Raw genomic sequence first — 18,738 nt, forward strand, 5'->3', positions numbered from 1 at the left:
GACAGCCGGTGACAGCCGGGCCATGAGCTCAGCGGGGTGCGAGGCACCGGCTGGCACCGGCGGCGGGTGTAAGCGGGGGGGACAGCCGGGCGCCGCGGGTGCGGTGACACCGCCGGGGTCGCGGGGGAGCCGCCGCACCGGGAGCAGCACCGGGAGCAGCACCGGGAGCTCGGGGGGCGGAGCGCGCGCGGCGGCGGCAGTGCCGGGAGGGAGGGTGGGGGTGACAGCTCGGGCTGGGTGACAGCCGAGGGACGGCGGCAGCTCCAGCTCCAGCGCCGCTCCCCGGTACCGGCGGCTCCGCTCGCGCATCTCCCCCCGCGCCGCTCCCGCCGCGCTTTGGGGCGGCGGCCGCTTTAAAAATGCAAATGAGCCCCCTCCCCGCGCGCGGCGCGGCGGCGCCTCCACCAATGGGAAGCGGCGGCCGCTGGCTGCGGTCACCGCTGCCGGGCGCGCCGGCCAATGGCGGCGCGGCTTGGCGGGAGGGGGCGTGGCCAGCGCCGCCTCCGGCGCGGTCCCGGCGCGGTCCCGGGGCGGCGGCGGCGGCGGAGCGGGGCGGGGGCGGCGGCCCCGCAGGTGAGTCCCGCGTCCTCCCCGGAGCGGGCACCGCGCCCCGACCCCGCGCCCCGCACGGGGGTCCCGTCCCGTCCCGGAGTGCTCCCGCCGCGGCCCCGCCGCGCTGCCTCCCGGCCCCGCCGTTCCCGCGCGGGTTCCCCCGCGCCGCCCCCGCAGCATCGCCCTCACCGGGATGCGCGGTGCATCCCCGCGCCGCCCCCGCCGTACCGGGGATCCCCCCCATCCCTCGCTGTGCACCGCGCCCCGCTGCACTGCACCGGCGCCCACCGTTACTAACGCCCCGGTTCACCGGCGCAGCCCCCGCTGGCCACGAGCCCGCTCCCGGTGCTGCGGGCGGCCCCCCCGCCGCCTCCCCGCGCTGCAGGTGCAGTGCTCGGTTCGTCGCTTTCCCTCCTTTTTCATTTTGGGGGTGCACGCCCCAAAAATAAAAACCCCCGCGGTGCCTCCCGTTCCCGGAGGGGTTTTGGGGTGCGCAGCCCCCCCGCATTCCCGAACCGGACCGTCCCCTTCCCGTCCCCCCGCGTCCTCCGGGGGGTCCCCCGCGCCCCCCGCTCAAGGTCACGGCTGCGGGTGTGTCCCGACCCGCCCGGTTTTGGTTTTGGGGCGCGGATGGGGGGGGGGGGGTCCCGGTGCCGCATCCCCCCCATCCCGCACCCCCCGTCCCGCTCGGGGACTCGGTGCCCGCGGGGACTTTGGCCGGCGGAGCGTTCGTGGCGTTTGCGGCCGCCCGGGACCGGCGGGGCTGGGGGGGTGATAGGGGGGGTCCAGCGGGCCCCGAGACCCCTCCGAAACCCCTCCCAGCTTTTCCCCCTCCCCCGTTTACCGGGGGGGCCGCGCTGAGCCCGCCCCGCTCGTGACACAGGTGGCGGAACCGGTGCGGAGGGACCGGGCAGCGGCGGGGGCTCCCAGCGGGTTTGGGGGCCCTGAGCCCTCCCTTGAACCCCTGCAGACCCCCGGCACGCCGAGGATGCTCGAGGGGGCCCCGCGAACCCCCCAAGAGCGCAGCGTGAGTCGGGGGGGCCTCCCCCGGTGGCGCCAAGCAGGCGCGAATTTTTGGGGTTTCCTGTTTTTCTCCGGTGCATGATGGGGAGCGGGTTCGGGGGGGCACAGCCAAGGGCGGGGGGCACAGAGCGGGGTGGGGGGCACATCTGGGGTGTGGGCACATCTGGGGGTCCCCCACTGGGTGCTGGGGGGCTCGAGGATCCCCAGCCCCGCGAATTTAGGGGGGGGGGGTGTCGGGATGCTTGGATCCTTTTTTCTGTGGGGGTTCCTGGGGGTGTTTTAGGGGAGTTTTTGGGGGGGCCTGGGGGGCACGGGCAGGGCCGGGTGTGGGAGCAGCCGCCGCCGCACGCAGCAGCCGCTCATTTATTATTGATGTGCGTATCTGGTGTCGGGCCCAGCGCCGCCCCGGGGCCCCCCCGGTGCCCTCCCCGGTGCCCCCCCGGTTACCCCCGGTACCGCACACCTTGGGGAGGGGTCGCTGTGTGGAGCTGGGGGGGGGAATCCTGCGGTTTCCATGGCCACGGGGCTGCGTTTTCCCGGCAAAACCGATAAAAACGGGGGGGGTGCGACCCCGCGGAGCCCCCCCCGGTAAAATCCCGGTGTCCCCCCGCCCCCCCCAGGGCGCCGGGAGTTGAGCTGCGGGGTCCCCGCGCCGCTGCCGCCCCCCCTCCAAGATGTCCTATTTCACCGAGCACTTCTGGGTAAGCCGGGACCCCCCCTCCACACCCTTGGGTGCCCCCCACCCTTGGGTGCCCCCCACTCTCAGAGCCCTTGGGGGAGGTGAATTTTCATTAATTTGGCACCATCATTAATGCTGTTAATTAATTAATTGGGGGGTGGGCGGTGTGGGGGGGTGGTCTGGGGGTCTCCCCGCCGTGTTGACATCGCTGTCCCCCCCTCCTTGGGTGTCCCCAGCCCGGGGGGGGGCGGGGGAAGTCGCGTGGCCGGCGCTTCCTGGTTCGTCACCTTCCTCTTCCTCCTGCCTCAGTTTCCCCTGGGGGTTCACCTGCACCTCCAGCGTGGCTGTGGGGGCGGTGGGAGCTGAAGTGAAGCCACTTTGTGGGTGTGGGGCAGCACCCAAAATAACCCCGGGGATTTTTGGGGTTCAGCCCTGCCTGTCCTGGGGAGCTGGTTTGTGGTGAGGATGGGGGGGAGCTCAGCACCCCAGTTTGGGGGGGTTTGGGCCTCTCCAGACGCTGCTCCCAGGGGAAAAGGGGGTGTGGGGTCCCTTGGGATTTGGGATCTGAGTGAGGGGGCTCCCCTGGCAGGGTGAGAAGAACCACGGCTTCGATGTCCTCTACCACAACATGAAGCACGGGCAGATCTCCACCAAGGAGCTCGCCGACTTTGTCCGGGAGAGGTACCCAGGGTTGGGGACACCTTTGGGGGCTCCCCAGAACCCTTTCAGCGGTCCCCAAAACCCAAATCCCCCTCCTCGCCATCCCCAGGGCCGCCATCGAGGAGAACTACGCCAAGGCCATGGTGAAGCTGTCGAAGATGGCCACGAACGGGACCCAGCTGGGGTACGGGGGGGTCTGGGACACCTCGAGGTGGCTTTGGAGACACTTTGGTGACCGTTGTGGTGGCCCCCCGGGCAGGACCTTCGCGCCTCTGTGGGAGGTTTTCCGCATCTCCTCGGACAAGCTGGCGCTGTGCCACCTGGAGCTGATGAAGAAGCTGCACGACCTCATCAAGGAGATCTCGCGCTACGGCGAGGAGCAAGGCCGGGTGCACAAGAAGGTACTGCCGTCCCCTCCCTGGCATTGTCCCCTGCCCGGTGTCCCCTGCCAGCCCTGCCCACGCTGCCGTGTGCCCACAGTCCAAGGAGGAGGTGGCAGGGACGCTGGAGGCCGTGCAGCTGCTGCACGGGGTGGCCCAGCTGCTGCCCAAGTCCAAGGAGAGCTACCACAGCAAGTGCCAGGAGTACGAGCGGCTGCGCAAGGAGGGCACCAGCCAGAAGGAGATCGACAAGGTGCCAGCCCCAGTGTCCCCTTCCCCTCAGTGTCCCCGTGTCCCCCTGGGTGATCTCTGGCTCCTCTTGGTGGTTTTTGTCCTGTCCTTGGTGGTTCCTGTCCTCTCGTGGTGGTTCTTCTTCCTCCTCCCTGTGGTTCCCGTCGCTTCCCTCGGTGTCCGTGTCCCTTCCCTGGCGATTCTTGACCCTCCCTCGATGGTCTTTTTGTGTCACAGTGATCCCTGTCCCCTCCAGAAGGTTCCTGTCCCCTCCCTGATGGTCCCTGACCTTGTCCCAGCTGTCCCCTGTCCCCCTAGGTGGTCTCTGTCCTGTTCCTGATGATCCCTGTCATTCCCCTGGCTGTCCCCTGTCCCCTCCCTGAGGATCCTTGTCCCTGTCCTGGTTGTCCCCTGTCCCCCCTGCGTGATCTCTGTCCTTTTCCTGACCATCCCTGTCCTTGTCCCGGCTGTCCCCTGACTGTCCCTTGTCCCCTGGCTGTCCCATGTCCTGTTCCTGATGATCCCTGTCATTCCCCTGGCCGTCCCCTGTCCCCTCCCTGACAGTCCTTGTCCCATTTCTGACGATCCCTGTCCTTGTCCTGGCTGTCCCTGGCTGTCCCTGGCTGCCCCTGGCTGTCCCCTGTCCCATTCCTGATGATCCCTGTCCTTGTCCCAGCTGTCCCCTGGCTGTCCTCTGGTTGTCCCCTGTCCCCCCTGGTGGTCTCTGTCCCATTCCTGACGATCCCTGGCTGTCCCTGTCCTTGTCCCCGGCTGTGCCTGTGCCCGGCGGTGGTGCAGGCGGAGCTGAAGTCGCGGAAGGCGGGCGAGGCGCTGCGGAGGGCGGTGGAGAAATACAACGCTGCCCGCGCCGACTTCGAGCAGCGCATGCTGGACTCGGCCATGGTGGGCACGGGGGAGAGGGCTGGGCATGGGTGGCACCTCTGGGAGAGGGATGGGAACTGGGAAAGGGATGGGCATTGATGGGATTTGGGAAAAGGATGGGCATTGATGGGATCTGGGAAAGGGATGGGAACTCGTGGGAACTGGGAAAGGGATGGGCATTGATGGGAGCTTGGAAAAGGATGGGTATGACTGGAAAATTGGAAAGGGATGGGGCATTGGGGGCACGTGGGCAGGGATGGGCACTACTGGGACTTGGCAAGGGATGGGAACTGATGGGATTTGGGTGTGGATGGGCATTGGTGGGATTTGGGGAGAGATGGGATCCCTGGGGACATCCCACCCATCCCAAACCCTTCCCTGCCAACCTGGAGACATCCCACCCATGCCGACCCCCTTCCCTGCCCACCTGCCGATCCCTGGGCATGTCCCCCCCATTCCTGACCCCCGTTTTTCCCCGCTCCAGCGCTTCCAGGAGGTGGAAGAAGCCCACCTGCGGCACATGAAGGGGCTCATCGGCTCCTACTCGCACTCTGTGGAGGACACCCACGTCCAGATCGGCCAGGTGAGTCCCCAGGTGAGTGTGGACCCCCTCCCCATTCCCATTCCCCCTCTTTATTCCATGTCCCCTTCTCTTTTTGCCCCCCCAGGTGCACGAGGAGTTCAAGCAGAACGTGGAGAACATCGGCACGGAGATGCTGCTGCGGAGGTTTGCCGAGAGCAAGGGCACGGGGAGGGAGCGGCCAGGTGAGATGGGGGTCCCACCTGGGCGGGGACGGGCCCCTGATGATCCCGGGCTGATCCCGGATTGATCCCGGATTGATCCTGGGTTGATCCCGGGCTAATCCTGGTCTGATCCGGGTTGATCCTGGCTGGTCCCAGTTTGATCCCGGGCTGATCCTGGGTTGATCCCTGATCCCAGCTAATCCTGGGCTGGTCCCGGGTTGATCCCAGGCTGATCCTGGGCTGATTCTGGCTAATCCTGGCTCATTGTGGGTTGATCCCAGCTGGTCCTGGCTCATCCCAGGCTGATCCCCACCTGATCCTAGCTCATCCTGGCTCATCCCAGGCTGATCCTGGGCTGATCCTGGTTAATTCCAGCTGATCCTGGGTTGATCCCAGGCTTATCCTGGCTTGATCCTGGATTGATCCCAGGCTAATCCTGGGTTGATGCCAGGCTGATCCCGGGCTGATCCTGGTTAATCCCAGCTCATCCCGGGTTGATTCCAGCTAGTCCCAGGCTGATCCCAGGCTGATCCCAGCTCATCCCAGGTTGATCCCAGCTCATTCTGGGTGGATCCCAGCTGGTCCTGGTTAATCCCGGACTGATCCTGGGCTGATCCCAGGCTGATCCCAGCTGATCCTGGGTTGATCCCAGCTGATCCTGGGTTGATCCCGGGCTTATCCCAGCTGATCCCGGGCTTATCCCAGCTGTTCCTGGGTGCATCTTGGGCTGATCCTGGCTGATCCCAGCTGATCTCGTTCTCCATGGCAGGAGCATTGGATTTCGACGAGTACCGGCTGGCTCCAGCGCAGGAAGGCAAGTACGTCTGCATCCAGCTGGGAGTGCCAGGGGCTGCGGAGGCCCTTCCTCACCCCGCTCCCGCTTTCCCCAGGACCCAAGAGGAGCCGGAGCAAAGCGTTCCGGATCCCGGGCTTGAGCCGTAAGGAGCGGGAGCGTGACGCTGTGTAAGAGCCTCAATCCCTGCATCCCAGAGTTCCTGCATCCCTGCATTCCCACATTCCACATCCCTGCAGCCCTGCATTTCCACATGCCTGAATTCCCACATTGTTTCATCCCTGAATTCCCACATGCCTGAATTCCCGCATCCTTGAATTCCCACATCCCTGCATCCCTGAATTCCCACATCCCTAATTTTCTGCATCCCTGATTTCCCACTTGCCTGAATTCCCACATCCCTGAATCCCTGAATTCCCACATCCCTAAATTTCTGCATCCCTGATTTCCCACATCCCTACATCCCTGAATTCCCACATCCCTGCATCCTGGAATTCCAACATCCTTACATCCCTGAATCCCTATATCCCTGAATTCCCACATCTGTGCATCCCTGAATTCCCACATCTGTGCATCCCTGAATTCCAGCATCCCTGAATTCCCACATCCCTTCATCCCTGAATCCCCACATCCCTGAATTCCCACATCCCCGCATCCCTGAATTCCAACATCCTTACATCCCTGAATTCTTGCATCCCTGAATTCCCACATCCCTGAATTCTCACATCCCCTGACTCTCCCCATCATTCCCCAGGGAATCTCCGGATAACGACCTGGTGAGTGTCCCAGTGCCCCGCCCCGGCGCTGCCGTTCCCAAACTGGGAGCACTGGGAATGTCAGGGGTGTCCCCGCAGGGCTGCCCCGAGGTGGACGAGGACGGATTCACCGTGCGCCCGGAGAGCGCCCGCAGTATCCTTGGGAAAGGGGGGAATTTGGGGGATCCAGGGGAATTCCAAGCGGGGATTTTTGGGGATCCAAGGGCAATTCCAGCTGGGTAGTTTTTGGGGATCCAGGGGGAATTCCAAGCGGGGATTTTTGGGGGGATCCAAAGGGAATTCTGACCAGGCCTTTTGGAGGATCCAAGGGGAATTCCAACTGGGAATTTTTGTGGATCCAAGGAGAATTCCAGCTAGGCATTTTTGGGGGATCCAAGGAGAATTCCAACAGGGCATTTTTGAGGATCCAAAGGGAATTCCGACTGGGCATTTTGGGGGATCCAAGGGGAATTCCGAGCAGGGATTTTTGAGGGATCCAAGGGGAATTCCAAGCAGGGATACTTGGGGGATCCAAGGAAATTCCAACTGGTTATATCTGGGGGATCCATGGGAATTCCAGCCATGCATTTTTGGGGTATCCAAGGAGAATTCCAACCAGGGATTTTTGGGGGATCCAAAGGGAATTCCAAGCAGGGTTTTTTGGGGGATCCAAATGGAATCCAGCTGAGCATTTTTTGAAGATCCAAGGGGAATTCCGAGCAGGGATTTTTGAGGGATCCAAGGAGAATTCCAACTGGGCATTTTTGGGGGGTCCAAGGGGAAATCTGGGCATTTGTGGGGGATCCAATGGGGATTCCAAGCCGGGATTTTGGGGGATCCAAGGGGAACACCAAGCAGGGATTTTTGAGGTATCCGAGGGGAATTACAACCAGGCATTTTTGGGGGATCCAAGGGGAATTCCAAGCAGAGATTTTTGAGGGATCCAAGGGGAACCCCAAGCAGGGATTTTGGGGGGATCCAAGCAGAATTCCAGCCAGGCATTGCCTTGACATGGGCTCAGGCGAGGTGGAGAACCCCGGCTGCTCCTCCAGCGACTCGGACTACGACGAGGACGAGCCGCGCAAGTTTTTCGTGCACATCAAGCCGGTGCAGCCGCGGGAGGCGCCCGGCAGCGCCGAGGCCGCCGTGGAGCAGCTCAAGGCCACCGTGGGCAATCTCATCCTGGCCCCCGGCGTTGGGGTGAGCCTGGGGGGCTGCGGGGATCCCCGGAGTTTGTGGGGTCACCTCAGCCCTGTCCCCTTCTCTTGCAGGGCACCGTCAGGAGGCAGGCGGCACGTAAGTGGCCTGGGGGGTGGCACTGAGGCTGAGAGCCACTGCTTGGGGACATCTCATCCTTCCTGACCCCTTTATTGGGGACATCACACCCTTCCTGAGCCCCTTCTTGGGGACATCACATCATTCCTGAGCCCCCTTCCTTGGGGACAATGCCACTCTCCTTAAACCCATCCTTGGGGATATCCCATCATTCCTGAGCCCCCTTCCTTGGGGACATCACACCCTTCCTTAAACCCAATCCTTGGGGACAATGCCACCTTTCCTGAGCCCCATTCCCTGTCCACTTGCCGACCAATGGGGACACCTCACCCTTCCTGAGCCATCCCGGAGTCCCCGTGGCTCCGTGTCCCCTCACGGTGACATCCCCTTGCAGGGCACACGGCATCCCTGACCCCGGCCTGCAGTGACACAGACCCCGAGGGGATGCTGGCAGCAGGTGAGACTGGGAGGTGTGTCCTGAGGATTTGGGGGGCACACGAGGGGTCCTTGTGGGGTGCAATGCAGTGTCACCTCTCTCAGCAGGTGACAGCACAGGGAGGGCTCTCCCGGTGGCACAGATGAACAGGTAGGGAACAGTGAGGGATTGGGGTGCAATGGGGTGGCCACCCCCCCTTCCTGGGGGGTTCTGGGCAGGCTCTGAGCCCTCCCACTCTGTCCCTGTCCCAGCGGCCCCGGGAAGCCCCCCCAGGACCCCCCACCCTCAGCCGCGCTCTTCGGTCCCCCCCTGGAGTCGGCGTTGGAGGCAGAGGAATTCCCGGGTGAGGATTTGGGGGGCAGGATGGGAACGGGAATTCCTGGGTGAGGATGGGAACCCCCGGCAGGGCAGGGGCCACGCTCTGACCGGGGCTGTCCCGCAGCCCCCCGCTCCTACGTCCTCACCTCGTCCTCGTCGCCCTTCTCCTCGTCGTCCCCGGAGAACGTGGAGGACTCGGGGCTGGACTCGCCCTCTCACCCCGCTCCCGGTCCCTCCCCGGACTCCCGGCCCTGGACCCCGCAGCCGGGGACGCCGCAGAGCCCCGAGCCCAAAGCGGAGCCGCCCCCCGGCTTGAGCAGCAGCAGCAGCGCCTGGGCCCCGCGGCCCCGCAGCCCCTCCGGCCGCCTCCCCGAGCCCCCCAACTTCGCTGTTTTCAGCGGCCCCGGCGCCGAGGGGCTCTGGGGGGACGCGGGGGCCGCGCCCCGGGCTCGCAGCCGCTGCCTCAGCGGCCCCGCGCCACGAGAAGCGCCCTCGCCGGACCCTTTTGGGGATCCCCCGGTGTGGGGCAGAGCCCGCAGCCCCGGCGGGGAGCAGCCCCCCCTGACGCGGCCTTCCTCCAACTCGGCCTCCTCGTCCTCCTCCTCGCCGGCCCCCCCGAGCGGGGGGGAGTCCTCCAGCCCCTCTCCCTGGGGCTGCCAAGGACCGGGGACCAGGCTGAGCGAGGGGGGCACGGCCGGGACTCCCCCTCTGCAGTCGGAGCCGGGTGAGTGGGGGGGAGCTGCCCCACGGTACCCCTAAATGTGACTCCCACAGCCCCAACTCTGCCCCCTGCCCCGTTATCCTTAACCCTGCTCCCCCATTACCTCTAAATCAGCCCTCATGACCCTGAACTGTGCCTCCCATGGCCCCAAACTCTGTCCTGAGTGACCCCATACTCTGCCACCCAATTAGGCTGAACTGTGCCCCCCATAATCCCCAAACTTTGTCCTGAGTGACACCAAACTGCCCTAAATTAACCTGAGCTGTGACCCCCCTAACCCCCAACTCTGCCCCAAGTGACCCCAAACTCTGTCCCTCAGTTAGCCTGAACTGTGCCCCCCATAACCCCAAACTCTGTCCCGAGTGACTCCAAACTCTGCCCCCCAATTAGCCTGAACTGTGCCCCCCATGACCCCAAATCTGCCCGAAGTGACCCCAAACTCTGCCCCCCAATTAGCCTGACCTGTGCCTCCCATAAGCCCCAATTCTGTCCCCAGTAACCCCAAACTCTGACCCTCCCATGCTCCAAACTCTGCTCTCCCCCATGACCTCAAACTGTTTCCCCCATAACCCCCAACTCTGCCCCAAGTGGCCCAAAATTCTGCCCCCTCCATGACCCCAAATTCTGCCCCCCAGTTAGCCTGAACAGTGCCCCCCAAAACCCCCAACTCTGCTCCCCCAAACCCCCAACTCCACACCCCACCCCAAAACCGAGCCCTGCCCAATTCCCCCGTTCCCAATTCCTGCCCAACTCCCGGGGGGTGGTCCTGGATTTCGGGGGGGGGGGGGGGTCCTGGCGTGTCGGGGCTCTCTCCTCACCCCCCCTTATTCGTGCCCCCCCAGATTCGGTGCCCTCCTGGCCCAGCGCTGCCCCTCGGGACGTTCCTCTCGTGGCCCCCCCGCGCCGCTCCCGCACCAAGCGACCGCCGGCCGGGCCGGGCAGCAACAGCGACCTGGTGCGGGGTTGGGGGGGCGTGGGGACCCCCGGGCTGGGGAGGGGCGAGGGGACCCCCGGGAGGGGCGGTCGGACACGGCCCGGCTTGCCAGTGCTCCCAGTATGGGAATGGCAGCGAGGGGAAGGGGGAACTGGGAGGAGATTGCCTGGGGAATGGGAAGGGAGAGGTGATGGAGGAGAAGGGTGGGATGGAGGGGTGGGAATTTGGGGGTTCGGGGGTGTGGGGATTTGATGTGTGGGAATTTAATATGTGGGAATTTGAGGATGTGGGGATTTGGGGATGTGGGGATTTGGGGATGTGGGAATTTGGGGATGCGAGAGTTCGGGGATGTGGGAATTCAGAGTGGGGGGATTTGGGGATGTGGGGGTTTGAGGATGTGGGAATTCAGGGGTATGGGAATTTGGGGTGTGGGAATTTGATATGTGGGGATTTGGGGATGTGGGGATTTGTGGATGTGGGAATTTGGGGGTGCAAGAGTTCGGGGATGTGGGAATTCGGAGTGGGGGAATTTGGGGGTGTGGGAATTTGGGGATACAAGGATTCAGGGGTGCGGGGTGCAGGGATATTGAGTTTTGGAGTTCAGGGGTGGGGGATGAAGGATTTGGAAATTTGGGGATAGAGGATTTTGGGAATGCGGGGATGCACGGAGATGGGGGGATGTGGAATTCGGGAATTCGGGGGTGCAGAGATGTGGAATTTGGGGATACAGGGATACAGGGATGTGGGATTTGGGGATGCAGGGATGTGGAATTCGGGAATTCGGGGATGCAGGGATGTGGAATTCGGGGTACAGGGATGCAGAATTCGGGGTGCAGGGATGCAGTGATGTGGAATTTGGGGATGCAGGGACGCAGAGATGCAGAATTCGGGGCTGCAGGGGTGCAGGGACGTGGAATTTGGGGATGCAGGGATGCAGAGATGTGGAATTCGGGGATGCAGGGATGTGGAATTTGGGGTGCAGGGATGTGGAATTCGGGGATGCAGGGATGTGGAATTTGGGGATGCAGGGGTGCAGGGATGTGGAATTCGGGGTGCGGGGATGCGGAATTCGGGGTGCAGGTGTGCAGGGATGTGGAATTTGGGGATGCAGGGGTGCAGGGATGTGGAATTTGGGGATGCAGGGACGCAGAGATGTGGAATTTAGGGATGCAGGGGTGCAGGGATGTGGAATTCGGGGATGCAGGGATGCAGGGATGTGGAATTTGGGGTGCAGGGATGTGGAATTCGGGGATGCAGGAATGCGGAATTCGGGGTGCGGGGATGCGGAATTCGGGGTGCAGGTGTGCACACACCCACCCCCACCCGCCTCGCCCCCGCAGTCGCGCTCGCTGAGCCCCTCGCCCTCCTGGAGCTGCGGCCCCTCGCACTCGGCCCCCGCCAGCCTGGGCGAGCGCGGCTTCTTCACCGTGGCCCCGCCGGCGCTCGGTGCGTCCCGGGGGGATCCCGGGGGGGTTTGGGCTGGGGGTCCCAGCCCCGCGCTGACCCCGCTGCCCCCTCCCCAGGGCTGTCCCGCGGCCCCAGCCCCGTGGTGCTGGGCTCGCAGGACGCGCTGCCCGTGGCCACCGCCTTCACCGAGTACGTGCACGCCTACTTCAAGGGGCGCGACGCCGACAGGTACGGGGGTTCACAGGATTTGGGGGTGTCCCAGGGGTGCTGTGCGGGGATTTTGGGGTTCAGTCTGATTTTGGGGTCCCCAGGGGTGCTGTGGCGAGGATTTTAGGGTTCAGTCTGATTTTGGGGTCCCCAGGGGTGCTGTAGGGGTGCAGCACCCCAAAACCGTGGGGGGACCCCAAAACCTGAGGGGGGAGCTGGAAATATGGGGCGACACCCCAAAAATGGGGGGAGACCCCAAAACCGCAGGGGGATCCTGGAACATGGAGGGGACCCCAAAAACCTGGGGGTCACCATGGCCACAGCCACATCCCTGGGCTGTATCCGATCCCAAAACTGCAGGGGGACCCTAAAACTGGGGAAGGGGGTGGGATCCTGTAACGTGGACCCCAAAACCTGGGGGGGGAGCTGGAAATATGGGGGGAGACCCCAAAAATGGGGGGAGACCCCAAAACCGCAGGGGGATCCTGGAACATGAAGGATGCTGGAACATGGTGGGGGGAGGACCCCCAAAACTGCAGGGGGATCCCAAAACTGGGGGGGGAGCTGGAAATATGGGGGGAGACCCCAAAACATGGGGGTCACCATGGCCATGGCCACAGCTCTGGGCTATATCCAAACCCAAATGGGCACCCCAAAAATGGAAGAGACTCCAAAACCACAGGGGGGTCATGGAACATGGGGGGAGGATCCTGGAACATGGTGGGGGGGACCCCAAAACATGGAGATCATCATGGCCATGGTCATGGCTCTGGGCTGTATGGGACCCCAAAACTGCAGGGGGACCCAAAACTGGAACATGGACCCCAAAACATGGGAGAGACCCCAAAAATGGGGGAGACTCCAAAACCGCAGGGGGATCGTGGAACATGAGGGAGGATCCTGGAACATGGAAGGGGGGACCCCAAAACATGGAGATCACCATGGCCATGGTCATGGCTCTGGGCTGTATGCGACCCCAAAACTGCAGGGGGACCCCGAAACTGGAACATGGACCCCAAAACATGGGAGAGACCCCAAAAATGGGGGAGACTCCAAAACCGCAGGGGGATCGTGGAACATGGGGGAGGATCCTGGAACATGAAAACCCCAAAACTGAGGGGGAGCTGGAAATGTGGGGGTCCCTCCGGCCGCCGTGTCCTGCCCGTGGGATGTCCCCTGAGCCCCGGCGTGTCCCCGCAGCTGCCTGGTGAAGGTGACAGGGGAGCTGACCATGTCCTTCCCCGCCGGCATCGTGCGCGTGTTCGGCGGCCCCGCGGCGCCGCCCGTGCTCAGCTTCCGCCTGCTCAACGCCGGAGCCATCGAGCAGTTCCTGCCCAACGCCGAGCTGCTCTACAGGTGTGGCCACGGGGGGCATGGGGGGCACGGGGGGACAGCCTGCGAGGGGCGGGGGGCAGTGGTGAGGGGCTGGAGTTGGGGTACAGGGGATGTCTGGGGGAGTTAGGGGGCTTGGGAGGTGATGGATGCGGGGATTGGGGTGGGTTTTGGGGGTACAGGGGAGAAATGGGGAGCTTGGGAAGTGTGGATGCAGTGATGGGGGCAGGTTTTGGGGTACAGGGGATGTCTGGGGGATACAGGGGTCTTGAGGAGATGGTAGATGCAGGGATGGGGGCGGGTTTTGGGGTACGGGGGGTGTCTGGGGGATTTAGGGATCTTGGGAGGTGATGGATGTAGCAATAGGGGCAGGTTTTGGGGGATAGGAGGGACATGGGGAGCTTGGGAGGTGATGGATGCAGGGATTGGGGTGGGTTTTGGGGTACAGGAGGGGTATATGGACCTTGGGAGGTGATGGTTGCAGCAATGGGGGCAGGTTTTGGGGTACAGGAGGTGTCTAGGGGACACAGGGATCTTGGGAAGTGATGTATGCAGGGATGGGGGAAGGTTTTGGGGTACAGGAGGGGCATAAGGACCTTGGGAGGTGATGGATGTAGCAGTAGGGGCGGGTTTTGGGGTACAGGAGAGACAAGGGGAGCTTGGGAAGTGTGGGTGTAGTGATGGGGGGCGGATTTTGGGGTACAGGGGGTGTCTGGGGGGACACAGGGGCCTTGGGAGGTGATGGATGCAGCAATAGGGGCAGGTTTTGGGGTACAGGAGGGGCATAAGGACCTTGGGAGGTGATGGATGCAGAGATGGGGGTGGGATTTGGAGGTACAAGAGGTGTCTGGGGGATTCAGGGGCCTTGGGAGGTGATGGATGCAGCAATAGGGGTGGGTTTTGGGGTACGGACTGTCCCTGTTTTCCTGGGGATACCCTCAGGAGCTGAGGGATGGGGAGCAGAGTTTTGGGGGTTCCAGGGCTCTGAGTGTCCTGGGAATGCAGCAATGGGGAGCTGGGTGTTGAGATTTTGGGGTTTTGGGGGGTCTGGGCATGCTGAGAATGCAGCAATGGGGAGCTGGGTATTGAGATTTTGGGATTTTTGGGGGTTTGGGCATGCTGGGAATGCAGCAATGGGGAGCTGAGTTTTGGGGGTTCCAGGGGTCTGGGCATGCTGGGAATGCAGCAATGAGGAGCTTGGGATTGAGATTTTGGGATTTTTGGGGGTGTGGGCATGCTGAGAATGCAGCAATGAGGAGTTTGGGATTGAGATTTTGGGATTCTTGGGGGTTTGGGCATGCTGAGAATGCAGCAATGGGGAGCAGAGTTTTGGGGGTTCCAGGGCTCTGAGTATCCTGGGAATGCAGCAATGGGGGAGCTGGGTATTGAGATTTTGGGGTTTTTGGGGGTCTGGGCATGCTGAGAATGCAGCAATGGGGAGCTGGGTATTGAGATTTTGGGATTTTTGGGGGTCTGAGCATGCTGGGATTGCAGCAATGAGGAGTTTGGGATTGAGATTTTGGGATTCTTGGGGGTCTGGGCATGCTGAGAATGCAGCAATGGGGGGCTGATTTTTGAGGATCCCAGCTCTCTGGGCATCGTTTGGGGGTACCCAGACCCTGCTGCCCCTCTCCCCCCACGCCCCCAGCGACCCCTCCCAGAGCGACCCCAGCACCAAGGACTTCTGGCTGAACATGGCAGCGCTGACCGGGCACCTGCAGAAGCAGGCGGAGCAGAGCCCGGCCGCCTCCTACTACAACGTGGCGCTGCTCAAGTACCAGGTGAGCCCCTCGGGGCACCCCCCCGGGCACGGCAGGGTCTGGGCGCCCCCCTGAACCCCCCGATGTGGCGCAGTTCTCGCGGCTGGGCCCCGGCTCGGCGCCGCTGCGGCTCTGCGTGCGCTGGGACTGCGCGCCCGGCGCCACGCGGGTCAGCGTGGAGTACGGCTACAACGCGGCCGCCCTGGCACTGCCCGTGCCCCTGGGCAACGTGCACGTCCTGCTGCCCGTGGAGGAGCCCCTGACCAACCTGCGGCTGCAGCCCGCGGCAAGCTGGTAACGGGAATGGGGAGAGGGGGAATGGGGAGGGAGCGGGGATGGGCTGTGGTGGGGTGGGGGGTGAAGGGTCTGGGGTCCTGAGCATGAACAGGGGGATGAAGGTGGAGAGTCTGGGGTCCTGAGGCTGAACGGGGTGGGAAATGAAGGGTCTGGAGTCCCAAACCTTCACAGGGTGGGGGATGAAGGGTCTGGGGTCCTGAGGCCGAATAAGGAGGAGGTGGAGAGTCTGGGGTCCTGAGCCTGAAAGGGGTGGGAGAAGAAGGGTTTGGGGTCCTGAGCATGAACAGGGTCGGGGATGAAGGGTCTGGGGCCCTGAGGCTGAACAAAGTGGGGGATTATGGGTCTGGGGTTCCAAACTTTCAGAGGATGGGGGATAAAGGGTCTGGGGTCCTGAGGCTGAACAAAGTGGGGGATGAAGGGTTTGGGGTCTTGAGCATGAACAGGGTGGGAGAAGAAAGGTCTGGGGTCCTGAGGCTGAAAGGGGTGGGGGATGGAGCATCTGGGGTCCCAAACCTTCACAGGGTGGGGAATGAAGGGTCTGGGGTCCTTAACTGAAAGGGGTGGATGATAAAGGGTCTGGGGTCCTGAGGCTGAACAAGGTGGGAGATGAAGGGTTTGGGGTCCTGAGCCTGTATGGGGTTGGCGATGAAGGGTCTGGGGTCCTGAGGCTGAATGGGGTTAAGGGTGAAGGGTCTGGGATCCTGAGCCTGAAAGGGGTGGGGGATGAAGGATCTGGGGTCCTGAGCTTGAACAGGGTGGTGGATGAAGGGTCTGGGGTCCTGAGGCTGAACACGGGGGAGGTGGAGAGTCTGGGGTCCTGAGACTGAATGGGGTGGGGGATTAAGGGTCTGGGGTCCCAAACCTTCATAGGGTGGGGAATTAAGGATCTGGGGTCCTGAGCATGAGCAGGGGGAAAGTGGAGAGTCTGGGGTCCTGAGGCTGAATGTGGTGGTGGATGAAGGGTCTGGGGTCCCAAACCTTACCAGGGTGGGAGAAGAAGGGTCTGGGGTCCTGAGGCTGAAATGGGTCAGGAATGAAGGGTCTGGAGTCCCAAACCTTCATAGGGTGGGTAATTAAGGGTCTGGGGTCCTGAGGCTGAACAGGGTGGGGGATGAAGGGTCTGGGGTCCCAAACATTCGCAGGGTGGATGACACAGAGCTGGGAGCCCCAAACTCCCCCAGGGTGAGGGGCATACACAAGACTGGGGGTCCCAAACTTGCCCAAGATGGGGAGCACAGGAGTGGAGCCCTGAATCTCTGCAGGGTGGGAAAAATGGGAAATGGGGACCCTGAACTGGGAAATGGGGACCCTGAACTGGGAAATGGGGACGCTGAACTGGGAAATGGAGATGCTGAATTGGGAAGTGGGGACCCTGAATTGGGAAATGGGGACCCTGAACTGGGATATGGGGACGCTGAATTGGGAGATGGGGACCCTGAATTGGGAAATGGGGACACTGAACTGGGAAATGGGGACACTGAATTGGGAAATGGGGACCCTGAATTGGGGAATGGGGACCCTGAACTGGGAAGTGGGGACCCTGAACTGGGAAATGGGGACGCTGAATTGGGAAATGGGGACCCTGAACTGGGAAATGGAGACGCTGAATTGGGAAATGGGGACCCTGAACTGGGAAATGGGGACGCTGACGGGGTAAGAAAGGCAGGATGTCAGGATGGGCAGCAAGGGCTGAATTTTGGGGCTGTGGCGGATCGAGGACACCTCCCTATCCCGGCAGGAACCTGGAGGAGAAGCGGCTGCTCTGGAAGCTGCTGGACATCCCCGGAGCCCCGGGGCAGGGAGGTGAGGCCGGGCCCGCCCTGCTCGGGGGTCGCGGGGCGGGGGCTCCGCGTCCCGACGCCCCCAACCCCTGCGCTGTCCCCCCTGCCCAGGCTGCGGGCGGCTCTCGGCCAGCTGGGAGCCGCTGGGGGGGCCCAGTAAGCCCAGCCCCGTGGCCGCCCAGTTCAGCAGCGAGGGCAGCACCCTGTCGGGAGTGGAGGTGGAGCTGGCGGGCGCTGGGTACCGCATGTCGCTGGTCAAGAAGAGGTTTGCTACAGGTATGGCCGGGGGTGGGGACAGGGATGGGGATGGGGCTGGGGGGTCCTTTCCTCACAGCCTTGAGGGGTGCAAGGTCCTCTCCCCATCCCCTGGGTTCTGGGGGGACACGGGGTCCCTTCCCTGGGGTGCATGGGGGGCATTTCCTTGGGGTATTTAGGGTCCTTTCTCTGCTCTTTGGGGTGCTCAGCGTCTTTTCCCTGGAGTATTTAGGGTCTTTTCCCTGCTCCTTGGGGTGCTCAGGGTCCGTTCCCTGGAGTATTTAGGGTCCTTTTCCTGCTTTTTGGGGTGCACAGGGGTCCCTTTTCTGCTCTTTGGGGTTCTTGGGATCTGTTTCTTGATCCTTGAGGTGCACAGGGTCCCTTCCCTGGGGTATTTAGGGTCCTTTCCCTGCTCTTTGGGGTGCTCAGGGTCCCTTCCCTGGAGTATTTAGGGTCCTTTTCCTGCTTTTTGGGGTGCACAGTGGTTCCTTTTCTGCTCTTTGGGGTTCATGGGGTTGTTTCCCTGCTATTTGGGGTGCACAGGGTCCTTTCTCTGGGGTATTTAGGGTCCTTTCCCTGTTTTTTGGGGTGCTCAGGAGTCCCTTTTCTGCTCTGTGGGGTTCATGGGGTCCTTTCTCTGCTCTTTGGGGTGCTCAGGGTCCTTTCCCTGGGGTATTGAGGGTTCTTTCCCTGCTCTTTGGGGTGCTCAGGGTCACTTCCCTGGGGTATTTAGGGTCCTTTCCCTACTCCTTGGGGTGCATGGGGTTCCTTTTCTGCTCTGTGGGGTTTATGGTGTCCTTTCCCTGCTCTTTGGGGTGCTCAGGGTCACTTCCCTGGGGTATTTAGGGCCCTTTCCCTACTCCTTGGGGTGCTCAGGAGACCCTTTTCTGCTCTGTGGGATTCATGGGATCATTGTCCTGCTCTTTGGGGTGCTCAGGGTCACTTGCCTGGAGTATTTAGGGTCCTTTCCCTGCTCTTTGGGGTGCTCAGGGTCACTTCCACGGGGTATTTAGGGTCCTTTTCCTGCTCCTTGGAGTTACCCAGTCCGGTACTGGCAGTGCCCGTGCCCGGCCGGGGCCGTGCCCTCCCTGCTCTGTGCCCACCTTTCCTCCGCAGGGATTTACCTGGCGGGGTCCTGAGAGGCTCCCGGGTCCCCCCCGGGCTTTTCCCGCGGTTGTGTGAATTGGAAACACTGGATGGAGGCGGGCTGGGGAGGTGGCACCTCTTCCTCCTCCTCTTTTCCCTCCTCCTCCTCCTCCTGTCCCCTCCCTGTCGCTGTCCCCGCTTCGTCTCCTGCTCCCCCTCCCGCTGCCCTC

The 18,738-nt window shown here is 62.9% G+C and overlaps 1 protein-coding gene across 1 annotated transcript; it reads left to right on the forward strand.

Annotated features, from left to right (window-relative positions):
• The first annotated feature begins 2,249 nt into the window (after nucleotides 1-2,249).
• FCHO1 (FCH and mu domain containing endocytic adaptor 1) lies at nucleotides 2,250-18,704 on the forward strand. The gene is made up of 27 exons (XM_058821061.1): nucleotides 2,250-2,276; nucleotides 2,844-2,935; nucleotides 3,024-3,098; nucleotides 3,174-3,315; nucleotides 3,395-3,547; nucleotides 4,324-4,428; nucleotides 4,892-4,990; nucleotides 5,076-5,172; nucleotides 5,921-5,965; nucleotides 6,042-6,114; nucleotides 6,699-6,720; nucleotides 6,799-6,853; nucleotides 7,721-7,899; nucleotides 7,971-7,995; nucleotides 8,369-8,446; nucleotides 8,500-8,560; nucleotides 8,662-8,753; nucleotides 8,853-9,452; nucleotides 10,292-10,404; nucleotides 11,724-11,829; nucleotides 11,907-12,018; nucleotides 13,198-13,353; nucleotides 14,978-15,110; nucleotides 15,184-15,383; nucleotides 17,125-17,189; nucleotides 17,279-17,443; nucleotides 18,539-18,704. Exons 1-27 carry the CDS (start codon nucleotides 2,250-2,252, stop codon nucleotides 18,559-18,561), a joined length of 3,093 nt encoding a protein of 1,030 aa, XP_058677044.1. The 3' UTR covers nucleotides 18,562-18,704.
• Nucleotides 18,705-18,738: the final 34 nt, after the last annotated feature.

Source organism: Ammospiza caudacuta, chromosome 28 (genome assembly GCF_027887145.1).
Source record: "Ammospiza caudacuta isolate bAmmCau1 chromosome 28, bAmmCau1.pri, whole genome shotgun sequence".
In the NCBI taxonomy this organism is placed as follows: domain Eukaryota; kingdom Metazoa; phylum Chordata; class Aves; order Passeriformes; family Passerellidae; genus Ammospiza; species Ammospiza caudacuta.